At 42.6% G+C, this 13556-nt stretch overlaps 1 protein-coding gene across 7 annotated transcripts in view; it reads left to right on the plus strand.

Moving 5' to 3' along the window:
- Positions 1-13556, plus strand: part of si:ch73-287m6.1 (RIMS-binding protein 2) — a 177105-nt gene that overhangs the window by 113586 nt on the left and 49963 nt on the right. For all 7 annotated transcript variants that reach the window (XM_034193035.1, XM_034193032.1, XM_034193033.1 and 4 more), the window contains 2 exons: positions 2960-3064; positions 4892-4942. In XM_034193035.1, the coding sequence (XP_034048926.1) occupies positions 2960-3064; positions 4892-4942 (156 nt within the window). The remainder of the gene's footprint in view (positions 1-2959; positions 3065-4891; positions 4943-13556) is intronic.

The following is a 13556-nucleotide window of genomic DNA, read 5'->3' on the forward strand; positions in this document are numbered from 1 at the left end:
CGAGAATCAACACTTAAGTCTACTAAGTTTCTGTGAGTACTATAAAGTGAATCGAACAAGGAACCCAACGCTACAGTGTTTGTTAAAACAGTCCAACATCTCTGCTTTATCATAAATTTTTTGAGTGTCTGTTACAATACAAGATGGGAGCTCAGCGCATTTATTAGTTTGATTAATAGATTTAATTGTCTTCCAAAACTTCATTGGGTTATGAAGGTTTTGTGCCGTTTGAGTGAGGAAGTGATCTGCTTTAGCATTTCTAATGGCAACTGTACATGAATTCCGTAATTGTCTGAACTTGAGCCAGTCCTTCTCAGTGTTTGTTTTCCTGGCTTCAGCCCAAGCCAGATTACGATCGTGTAACAGACTGGATAAATTAGGTGTGAACCAAGGATTGTTTCGTCCTTTCACTCTAAAAGGTTAACAATGCTGTTAAAACCATCATAAAAATACTTCCAGGCATTTTCAACATCAGCAATCAAATAAATCCTATAACAATCAAAACTGTACAAATTGTGGTAGAAACTCTGCTCTGAAAAATGTTTCATATCGCGCTTTATGATAATGCAAGGCTTTATTTTAGGTATTTTTATATCTCTTGCAATTGCAATGACACAATGATCACTCAAGTCATTTGCAAATATTGAAGCACGAGTATATTTATGTGGAACGTTAGTCAAAACTAAGTCAATTAAGTTAGATTTTTCTGGATTTTTGGAGTTTGGTCTTGTGGGACTGCCAACAATTTGAGAAAGATTCAGTGCATCACAGTGGGCTTTAAACTCATTGGATACTGGTTGCAACCAGTTCAGATTAAAATCCCCAGCAACAACAATTTCATTGAATTTCAGCTCTGACAAAAGCTGTATTAAGGAAATGAAAGCAGTATTGTGAGCTGATGGCATCCTGTAACAGCCAACAACAGTTAAGTGCAAGTTTTTAGATACTTGTACATAGTGTACGTCTTACAAATGTACACTAAGACATGAAGCACTGGACTCTGAAGACTTGAGTCTTCATCTTCCTGCAGAGGTATCAGTAGTACCACGCGCCCCATGCCCCCCGTAGCTGTTGTTCAATCGAATAGATTGAGCTGCTGCTGAGGTAAGTGAATATCCCAGTTAGTTCAACATTCTCACCACATACAGTACAGACAAACTGCCAATCATTAAGTATAAAAAGTATCTTTAAGCCTGGATCTTGGTTTTGATCCAGGACATTAGCTGGCCTAAACAGAACAAGTCCTCAATCCATTTCTCAAGTGCTCCAGATAGGGCAGCCATTGGTTCCACAAATATCCCAGCATCACCCGCACAGTCAAGGTCAGATCCTTTTCTTGCTGACAAAATCATCTGAGACATGGACTGTACAACAGTTCCCCGAGGAACCCCAGATTTCAGAGGGAAGAAGTCTCACATAAAGCTGTAACTTTGAGCAACGTATTGGGGATTTGGCAACATTCTAAAAATATCCCACAGATTTGTCCAGTTAGCTAAGTTGAAAGTCCTGTGAACATTTGATAAGTTCCAACAAGACCTTGTTGTAATTCCAGGTCCAAAAATCTATTGTACACCACTATGTCCAGATTTCTGTCTGGATATGGACCACAGTCTATTTGAGGCATAATCAGATGTGTGACACACATTCTCTCCCATGTTCTCAACATAAATGACTTCATTTAAGTTACTGACAAAATATAAATGGAAGATACAGTATGTGACATTTATTTAATTGTTGAAAATATATTGATCTTTGTCACAGAGAATAAACAGAGAATAAATAAGACTTATTTTCAATTCTATCTGCTATCAAGATGCTGATTAAACCAAAGAGAAAATAGATGGATTTGGCTCTTTGGAAACTTTGCCAACATTCTTTAAAATGAAGAATCATTAAGGGACATCTCCCATAACCATTTTGTAGTGCTGATTTCCATCCCAATTTTTTTTTTTTTTTAGTTTTATGTAATCATAGCCAAAATCTCTATGGAATCACAGTTCTTGCTAATACTATTTATAATGATTGCAACCAATTATTGTCATTTGCATCTACACTTTTCCAAAAAGGCAACATTTTTCTGTTAAAAATTTTAAACTGTCTTTTGTTGAAGAGCGCAACATGTTTTTTATGGATTTCATGTTGCAGATGAGGATCAGAAGGAACCTTCTGCCCAGAGAACAGAAAGTCCTAAGTACTGCATATTGTGCTCACTTGTCCACTTTCACCTACTTTTACTCTCAAGATTGCCTCTAATCTTAACCAGTTATATCAGAGTATTTGCTGCTTTTGGATCACAATTTTATCCAAATGTCATATAATCTTTAAACATGTTTAAAACTTTCACGATTACACACCATATTTGTTCGCTGTTGTCTGTCTTTCTAAGCTTTTGCTTGGAGCTGTTTCTACATCCTTACTTTCTACAGTGCTACTTTTAGCACTGATTACGTCTGATTCCAGGCCCTGATTGGGCATCAATTTTTTTTTTGCTGTTGATGAAATCATAGAAAATTGGGTATCAAAAATCAGTAATGGTGGACAGGCTTGTGTCTGCCTTACTGGATTAATGAAAGTCTAGAATTTTCAGAAATACCATTTGTTTTTATTCTGCATTCAACTTTAGATTGCAATGCAGCAGAATGTCTTACTCTGTTGTTGTTGTTGGTTCTTTACAGCACCATGTGAACGCAACATCTGGAAATCTATCCAGACGACTTGAAAATGACATAAACCCAAACCGTAGAGTTGTTTGCCGTGGTGACTGACTTATCCCAAACCCTTTATCAGTATCATGATTTGACTTTAACAGCCAAAAAGAAGTGTCAGGATGAGTTTTCAATAATGTAGCATGTGTGCTACTTGGGTTTCAATTCACAACTGTAGCTGGATAACACTTCTGGCGCACTGTGTCTCATTAACATCTGTGATCACAGCCCGTCTCACTTTGTGTTTCCTCCAGCATATGCATGAGGTGGTTGAGCTGAAACAGCAGCTGCAAATAGAGCATGATCAAACCTTGGTGGCACTTCATAACAAGCAGAAGGAGATCAGTCTATTGCAAAGGGTAGGCCATTAAAAAATATGCCATTTAAAGCTTGTTATTATATATTTCTGTTATTGATTTTCCTGATGAGAGCTGTAGTTTCATGCCAAAGCTTGTTGTTCAGTTACTGATGTGTTGGTGGGAACTCATTCATAAATCACCACATTGTATTCCAGCTGTGATTTCAGATTTACTGCCTTTCATTTGCTTTGTAGTTATGGATAAATTATATGTTTTGAGATAAGTTAGCAGTGTAGAGACACATCATTTTCTATATTGCATTTTGTTTGACATAATTTAATATATGGATCTGTGCAAATATCATAAGCAAATCTGTTGTAACTGTAATGAAAATCAACACACCAAATAATTTATGACAGAGCACTATGCATTAAACAAAATGACAGTCCTTTACCCATCAAACTGAACTATGTCATCGTTTTTACATGATCATGTTGATCAATCAATATTAATTGATTAGTACTTCTGTTTGTCCAACCATGCATGGAATCTTTCATTTTTGTTCATATACTAATTTCTTTAAAGCTACAGTATGTGGTATTTTGGTGTGTTTATTAGCAGAAATGAAATACTATAACATGCATAACAAGCTGTTCATTAGTGTTTAATTTACCTGTAACACTGACTCTATGTGTCTTCGTGAGCATAGAATGAGCACTAGCTACATGGGTGCAGATTGTTGCTTTCATGCTTTCATTGTATACGACTCCAATTAAAAAAAGGACACATAGTGAGGACAAGCTGATTAAACATTGCTCACCTTTTGATACATGCTTATGATACATACTATAGACCTATCTGTCACCTGCTGGGCATGTCTGACCTTGTTGCTTATTGTCACATACATAATGGAAATTAGGAACAGGTCTGGCTGAATTTCAGTTTTGTCAGTTTCTTTCATTTCCAAAGCCTTTGTCTGGTGGCCATCAAGGCTGCTGTTGCTTGTACAGAAACATGAGGATGCAGAAGACTTCACTGCAGTACTGTATACCCATTGCAACTGATGAAATAGTTTAATGAAAATTCATTAAAATAAATTGTACTGTACAAGGGACAGTTTTATTACACTGTTTAAATCATATTATCTGCACATTTTAAATACATCCTTGCACCTTACTGGAAATATCAACTTACATTTGTTTTTGTTGTTTATGCGCACTTAAAGTTACAGTGTTTACAATTTAGCACCATCTAGTGGTGAGGTTGTGGATTGCATTATGCCATCGCCGGTCATGATTTTTCCCCCTTTGTGTTTTTTTTTTTGTTTAGTGACAGACGTTCATCCTCTCTCGTCTTCTCTTGTAATCAGCAATATGCATGATGGCTCACAAAAATGAAGGTTCTCAACCTTGTTAGTCTGCACTAGCAATCAAATATTAAAGTAAACACCATGACATCTTATGCATTGTAGCATTGTTCATTATTTGCTTAAATGCTATAAAAAGATGAAAGTGTTCCCCAAAAGCCTGTTCAAATTCTGTTCTTGGAACAACTGAGATGTAAGTGTTCTTAAAATACCAATGGGCATTTGATGCACTTCTAAAAGGGCGTCATTTGACTGAGGAGGTTTGTCTGTCATTTCTAAGCGCAGTTACAACAAGAAAAATGTTCTCGTGTTGGAAAAGAGACACTGTTGTGCTCCCAGACTGGAAGCCAGTCAGTGGCTTCGCGTTGGTCAGTGCTTTGCCATGAGGAGCGTGCGTCTTTTCTGTACCAGTGACTCTCTGCCAGTGTTGACAGTGTGTCAGCTGCGTGCTGTCTGTTGGACCTCGTGGGCTGTGATCACAGTGTCAGCTGTCTCTGCGTGTTTCTGTGTGCCGTCTGCAGGCTCGCCTTCAAGCTGACCACGAGCATGAGGGAGCACTCCACCTGTTAGAGGTAAACACCTCGCTTTCACACCCATACAGACTACTTTATCTCTTCTTTATTAAAGCAATGGCATTGGTTCATCACATATATGAAGACACTTGGCAGAACATACCTCCACTGAGCCCCATCTGTCACTATCTAAACTTAAAGCTGTCATATTGTGTAAAATCCTCTTTTATTTGCTTTTATAGTTAAATGCAGCTGAGATTTCATGTTAAACATCCCCAAAGTCTCACAGTTTTATGCATATGGATGTAGGAACTACTAGCGATAAGCTAAATTTAGGCATGAAATGTCTTGTTTTCAACTTCAGTGACATATGTCACAAAAACCCATATTTGGACTGCTATTTACTCTGTGAGACCTGCCCATAGAGTTAGTCTTTTGTCTGTATGGAAGCCATTGTTTGTCAGGCAAAAGGTGGTCAACGTTTTTCTTTTTGAAGACTGTGTTCATGAATTGCAACGGCTGATTGAGAAGTTTTGAGCTTGACCCAGAAAAAGTAGGGTGTGGTTCTCCATCGTCTGCATTCTGATAAACTAACATTTCTGGAGAATGTGTGAATTTTTGACTTACTGGGTACAATGTTGAAAAATGTTGGTTTCTCAGAATGCAGAAGATGGAGAACCACGCCCTATGTTTTATGGGTCAGTCTCAAAACTTCTCAATTACCTCTCGTATCTTAAACCTCGCTCAGACTGCTAGTAAAAATGTAATTTACGTGCATATCTAATCTGAATCTGATACCATGCTCCAAGTCTAAACAGTCAAAAGTCACATGAAATCACTTTTTTACCCAAATCTGTTTCATGCCTCATTCATAGTACATTTTAGGTAGTTTGATATTCAATTCAAGTCGCATTTTTGCAAATCCATTTTGGACTGAATGCTCAGATTGGATTCTGACTGTTTTGCTGTTTGGAACTATTCATGCCATGTGACACGACCCCTGTGAGCTTACAGATCTGTGACTCTCCTCCTTCTGGTCTCAGCCAGGTGACACAAAAAATTCTAAAACCCCATGCACACACACGCACACACACACACAAAAGCCCAAACTAACTGGGAAAATCATTTCTAAAAAAGAGAATGCTCATATGATGCCTCATAGTGCAGCAGATAACAGAATATTTACATAGGAATCCTTCAAATGGTGATACAAGCACCAAATTTGGCAAAAGTACACCTTAGATATTACTCTTTTGAAAAAACCGACAGGCCACTTGAATTTTCAATAGGCGGCGACTTAGGGGTCAGTTGAAGAATTACACAGGGGTCAAAATATGAATGTACTCCCGTCATATTTAAAATTATACCACATTATTTGTCTGATTGTAAAGATTCCAAAAAGGGGTACAGGGGTACAGGGGTTAAAAGTTAGAGTTGCTCCAATTTTGTTCATAGGTGATGCAAATTATTGGTTGAGTTAATAGGGTTTCAAAAAGGAATAGTTTGCACCATGTATCATGCTTAGTTATCACGTTATGGGGTAACATATGTCACATGTCATAGAATTCAATGGACGTCAACATTATTTGACCTTTACTTTAGAGACCAAGCATTCAACACATTCAAAACTATTCCATTTCTTAATCCAAGTAGCTCAATCAACAATTTGCACCATTTTTTACTAGAATTGGTGCAACTTTAACTTTTGACCCCTGTTAAAACTGAAACTGACCTTTGTCACCATTCTTAAGGTTTTTACCCCATAACTCCATAACATTCAGTTATAGATAGTCCAAACTATACCTTTTTGGAATCTTTATGATCAGACAAATAATGTGGAATAGTTTTCGATATGATTGAAGCATTTTTATATTTTAACCCCTGTGTAATTCTTCAATTGACCCCTACATGGCCGCCTATTGAAAATTCAAGTGACCCGTCAGTTTTTTCAAAAGAGCAATGTCTAAGGAGAATTTGTGCTGGATTTGGTGCTTGTATCACCATGTGAAGTATTGTTTCAGTTATTTGCTGCACTATCATGCCTGAAACACACTGCATGCTGCATTGAATATGAACATGCATCACATGCGCAGGAGTCTCGCATGTTTGTGTATTTACATGGCAGCCTTTCAGCTGCTTCTCTATCCACATCATTTGTCTTTGTTAAAGCCTTATTACACACTGCATTTTGTGTGACCATTTTTAGATGTGACTTTTACAGTGTACATTCAGTCTGGGCTTTTTTTTTTCCTTCTAATGGCTCGTTTTGCTCATCAAACTGTCAACTGACAGCTTACTTCAGGTCTTTTTATAAAATATAAACTAACTATAAATGATATAAACCCATATAAACACAGCAGCTTTGATTTCAATCCATATCACGAGTGAGATTTTTGTAGCTGCAGCGTTCACAGCAGTCATGTGACTGTTTACACGTGTGACTTTTATTACTATAGCAACCGATGCTGATTAGATGGCAGACGAGGACTGAGATACAGACACCGATCGGCAGTCGGTGGACAGTCGGTCAGTGAGATCAGATTGGAATCAAATATGCTTTAAATCCAATTTGAACTGGCAGTCTGAATAAAGCTTGAAAGCTAAGAGTTGCTCCTCAGTCTGTGAGAAGTTAAAGGTCATCCAGAAGACTCCAAAGACATTCTCATAGTCAGCCATGACTTCTGCTGACGTGCCTCATTGTGTCAGCATATGTCAGATTGCATCAATGTAATATGAGTGTGACTGGTAAAGTTAACACAAACATCTATATCTAATCCTGCAACAACTTTAAAACACACATGCAATTCCAGGGACGTAAATAATAGTGACAATTAAAAATTGTATTTTAAATTTTTGGCACTCCTGTATATACAACCCCTGGCAATAATTATGGAATCACCGGCCTCGGAGGATGTTCATTCAGTTGTTTAATTTTGTAGAAAAAAAGCAGATCACAGATATGACACAAAACTAAAGTCATTTCAAATGGCAACTTTCTGGCTTTAAGAAACACTATAAGAAATCAGGAAAAATAATTGTGGCAGTCAGTAATGGTTACTTTTTTAGACCAAGCAGAGGGAAAAATATGGACTCACTCAATTCTGAGGAATAAATTATGGAATCATCCTGTAAAATTTCATCCCCAAAACTAACACCTGCATCAAATCAGATCTGCTCGTTAGTCTGCATCTAAAAAGGAGTGATCACACCTTGGAGAGCTGTTGCACCAAGTGGACTGACATGAATCATGGCTCCAACACGAGAGATGACAGTTGAAACAAAGGAGAGGATTATCAAACTCTTAAAAGAGGGTAAATCATCACGCAATGTTGCAAAAGATGTTGGTTGTTCACAGTCAGCTGTGTCTAAACTCTGGACCAAATACAAACAACATGGCAAGGTTGTTAAAGGCAAACATACTGGTAGACCAAGGAAGACATCAAAGCGTCAAGACAGAAAACTTAAAGCAGTATGTCTCAAAAATCGAAAATGCACAACAAAATAAATGAGGAACGAATGGGAGGAAACTGGAGTCAACGTCTGTGACCGAACTGTAAGAAACCGCCTAAAGGAAATGGGATTTACATACAGAAAAGCTAAACGAAAGCCATCATTAACACCTAAACAGAAAAAAAACAAGGTTACAATGGGCTAAGGAAAAGCAATCGTGGACTGTGGATGACTGGATGAAAGTCATATTCAGTGATGAATCTCGAATCTGCATTGAGCAAGGTGATGATGCTGGAACTTTTGTTTGGTGCCGTTCCAATGAGATTTATAAAGATGACTGCCTGAAGAGAACATGTAAATTTCCACAGTCATTGATGATATGGGGCTGCATGTCAGGTAAAGGCACTGGGGAGATGGCTGTCATTACATCATCAATAAATGCACACGTTGATATTTTGGACACTTTTCTTATCTCATCAACTGAAAGGATGTTTGGGGATGATGAAATCATTTTTCAAGATGATAATGCATCTTGCCATAGAGCAAAAACTGTGAAAACATTACTTGCAAAAAGACTCATAGGGTCAATGTCATGGCCTGCAAATAGTCCGGATCTTAATCCAATTGAAAATCTTTGGTGGAAGTTGAAGAAAATGGTCCACGACAAGGCTCCAACCTGCAAAGCTGATCTGGCAAAAGCAATCAGAGAAAGTTGGAGCCAGATTGATGAAGAGTACTGTTTGTCACTCATTAAGTCCATGCCTCAGACACTGCAAGCTATTATAAAAGCCAGCGGTGGTGCAACAAAATACTAGTGATGTGTTGGAGCGTTCTTTTGTTTTTCATGATTCCATAATTTTTTCTTCAGAATTGAGTGATTCCATATTTTTTTTCCCTGTGCTTGGTCTAAAAAAGTAACCGTTACTGACTGCCACAATTTTTTTTTCCTGATTTCTTATAGTGTTTCTTAAAGCCAGAAAGTTGCCATTTGAAATGACTTTAGTTTTGTGTCTGTAATCTGCTTTTTTTCTACAAAATTAAACAACTGAATGAACATCCTCAGAGGCCGGTGATTCCATAATTTTTGCCAGGGGTTGTACTATGTGTGTGGTGTGTATACACAGGTTGGTTGATTGATCAGCATGTGCTGGTTACACATGTTGCTGAATCCACCACACTATGGGGCCACAGTGGGTCCTGATTGGGAAGCACCTAGTCAGACAACAGGTTCATGCCCACCTCCCATAAGTAGCCATTTGTCTCGTGATGCATGAGCATCCTCTTGGCCTATACCGCTTGGTGGGATCCACAGCACTGGATCACAGTCAGGGAAGCGCACCACATGGCTGAGTGTCATAACTGATGCTTCCTTGCAATGTAATTACTGTGCCTCATCTGAGTCTCCCTAAGTGTCTGTGCATTTGACACAAAGTCTTTCCAAAGGTACCCATGGATTTCCTAGAGAGACCTACTCCCAAAGACATCCACTTCTCCCCTAATGTCACCAGGAGGTTGATCTATCTTCCAATTGGTGCAAAGCAGTGCACAGCCCAGTGCATGTGTCATCACTAGTTTGAGATGGACTGGGACAATGTGGGTGAAGTGTCTTGTCCAAGGAATTGAACCTAGGTCTACATATTGGGAGCCCAGCTGCTTGTCATGTTCTGTATACGAGGTCTGTTAGAAAAGTATCGGACCTTTTTATTTTTTGCAAACACCTGATGGATTTGAATCACGTGTGCTTGCATGAGCCAACCTTGAATCTTTGTGTGCATGCGTGAACTTTTTCACGCGTCGATTGCGTCATTTTCTGGTAAGCAGCCTTTGTGTGGGGACATGTGTTGTGTGCTCGGCGGAAGGAAAAAGACGGAATGACTGGAGCAGCGCCGCATCAAATTTTGCCAGAAACTGGGCGACAGCCAGGTGGAAACTCGTATAAGTAGCTCGTATAAGTAACGCCAGAGTGTATGTTGCATTTATTTTTTAAACATATATATTCACAAAAATTATATATATATATATATATATATATATATATATATATATATATTGTAAATACTATTCAGTTGCACATTAGCCTAAAAACATGCATAGGTGAAATATCTTTTTGTGTTTCTCATTTCTGCTGTACTGAAAACACTAAACCATCATTTTTTTTGTACTCTTGCTGTTGTGTGGGCCGCTGAAGAGGAGGTACTGCTGGCCCACCACCACCAGTCGGCGCCCTGCTTGGAGTGCGGGCTTCAAGCATGAGAGGGCGCCGAGACAGAGAGTGACAGCTGTCACTCGTTTACACCAGCTGTCACCAATCACCACCATCTCTACAAAAGCCGGATCATTACTCCACCTCCTCGCCGAGAAATCAACTACCGTCGAAGGTAATTCTTCTCTGCTGTAGTTATTCAGTGTATCTAAACTGTGATCTGTGTGCAGCCGCGTACCTGTGAAGTCTGTGGAAGACTGGATTGGCGGATAGTGAGAGGACGACGGTCTTCATCTCTCACTCCATCCAGAAAGAAGACAAACAGGAGCTGCACGAGTGATAACGTATCTGGAGGTGGAGGTTCTCCCTCCCGAAGGAACTAGTTCCAAGGATTACTGGGTGTGTGGATACACACTCACCATAACTGTTTTGTCATCTTCTGCCAGCAGTACCAGGGTCTGCAACCGAAGACGGTGACCACCTGGGGACTCAGGACTTGGCGGCTCCGGTGTTCTTCAGGCCGTTGGTGGTGGAAGCTGTGTGGGTCCCGGCTCTCCGATCGCCAGAGGTCTCCTATCTTCGAGCCTGCCCGCACGTCACCTTGTGTACAATTGGCATTATCTGTATCTGTATTTAGTTGTGCGATTCACAACATTAAATTGTTACTCTTTGTCTTATCCAATGTCCGTTCATTTGCGCCCCCTGTTGCGGGTCCGTGTTACGACCCTCTCCCAACAGGATTTCTTGGCCATTCGTCATGGATCCCGAGGGGCGTCAACCACAGCTTGAACAGCCAATGGGAGAACAAGGAGTCCAGGGATAGGAGCCGTTCTGTCCCAGAGCGGGGAGTCCAACAAGGTTCTCCATCCATGTGCCTACTTTTCCCGCAGGTTGACCCCCGCAGAATGCAACTATGACGTGGGCAATCGGGAACTCCTCACGGTTAAGGAGGCTCTTGAAGAGTGGAGACACCTGTTGGAGGGAGCTACGGTGCCTTTCACGGTTTTCACGGACCATCGGAACCTGGAGTACATCCGGACCGCCAAGCGGCTGAACCCCAGGCAAGCCCGCTGGTCCCTGTTCTTTGGACGCTTTGACTTCCGGATCACCTACCGTCCCGGGACTAGAAACCAACGATCCGACACACTGTCCCGGGTGCACGAAGAGGAAGCCAAGGCCGAGTTGTCAGACCCCATCGAGACCATCGTTCCCGAGTCCACTGTCGTGGCCACCCTCACATGGGACGTGGAGAAGACCGTCCGGGAGGCCCTGACCAGGAACCCGGACCCGGGGAACGGTCCTAAGAACAGACTTTACGTCCCACCAGAAGCCAGGGCTGCCGTCTTGGACTTCTGCCATGGATCCAAGCTCTCCTGTCATCCCGGAGTGCGTAGGACCGTGGCAGTGGTCCAGCAGCGCTTCTGGTGGGTGTCACTGGAAGCCGACATCCGGGACTATGTCCAGGCCTGCACCACCTGTGCTAGGGGCAAGGCGGATCATCACAAGATCAGGGGCCTCCTCCAGCCCCTGCCTGTGCCTCATCGCCCCTGGTCTCACATCGGCCTGGACTTTGTCACGGGCCTCCCGCCATCCCAGGGTAGCACCGTCATCCTCATGATAGTGGACCGGTTCTCCAAGGCGGCCCACTTCGTGGCCCTCCCGAAGCTCCCGATGGCCCAGGAGACAGCAGACCTCCTGGTCCACCACGTCGTGCGTCTGCATGGGATACCATCGGACATCGTTTCGGATTGTGGTCCCCAGTTCTCCTCGCAGGTCTGGAGGAGTTTTTGTAAGGAACTGGGGGCCACCGTGAGTCTCTCGTCCGGGTATCACCCACAGACGAACGGCCAGGCAGAGCGGGCGAACCAGGAGTTGGAACAGGCTCTCCGCTGCGTAATCTCCGCGCATCCGGCGGCTTGGAGTGACCATCTGGCCTGGATCGAGTACGCCCACAATAGCCAGGTCTCATCTGCTACCGGCCTCTCCCCTTTCGAGGCGTGTTTGGGGTATCAGCCCCCACTGTTTCCACTTGTGGAGGGAGAGGTCGGGGTCCCCTCGGTCCAGGCCCACCTGCGAAGGTGCCGCCGGGTGTGGCGGACTGCCCGTTCTGCCCTGTTGCAGGCTCGGACGAGGGCTAAGGCCCATGCAGATCGCCGGCGTTCCCCGGCCCCTGCATACCAGCCTGGGCAGGAGGTGTGGTTATCAACCAAGGACATCCCACTGCAGGTTGAATCACAAAAGCTCAAAGACCAGTTCATCGGACCATTCTCAATACTCAAGATCCTCAGTCCGGCCGCAGTGAAGCTGAAACTCCCAGCTTCACTGCGGATTCACCCAGTGTTTCATGTCTCAAGGATAAAACCATACCACGCCTCACCACTCTGCACTCCTGGACCCGTACCACCTCCTGCCCGTATCATCGACGGGGAGCCGGCATGGACTGTTCGTCGGCTCCTGGACGTCCGTAGGAAGGGCCGGGGTTTTCAATATCTGGTGGACTGGGAGGGGTACGGACCCGAAGAACACTCCTGGGTGAAGAGGAGCTTCATCCTGGACCCGGCCGTCCTGGCCGATTTCTACCGCCGACACCCGGACAAGCCTGGTCAGGCACCAGGAGGCGCCCGTTGAGGGGGGGGTCCTGTTGTGTGGGCCGCTGAAGAGGAGGTACTGCTGGCCCACCACCACCAGTCGGCGCCCTGCTTGGAGTGCGGGCTTCAAGCATGAGAGGGCGCCGAGACAGAGAGTGACAGCTGTCACTCGTTTACACCAGCTGTCACCAATCACCACCATCTCTACAAAAGCCGGATCATTACTCCACCTCCTCGCCGAGAAATCAACTACCGTCGAAGGTAATTCTTCTCTGCTGTAGTTATTCAGTGTATCTAAACTGTGATCTGTGTGCAGCCGCGTACCTGTGAAGTCTGTGGAAGACTGGATTGGCGGATAGTGGGAGGACGACGGTCTTCGTCTCTCACTCCATCCAGAAAGAAGACAAACAGGAGCTGCACGAGTGATAACGTA

Source organism: Thalassophryne amazonica, chromosome 17 (genome assembly GCF_902500255.1).
Source record: "Thalassophryne amazonica chromosome 17, fThaAma1.1, whole genome shotgun sequence".
NCBI lineage: Eukaryota > Metazoa > Chordata > Actinopteri > Batrachoidiformes > Batrachoididae > Thalassophryne > Thalassophryne amazonica.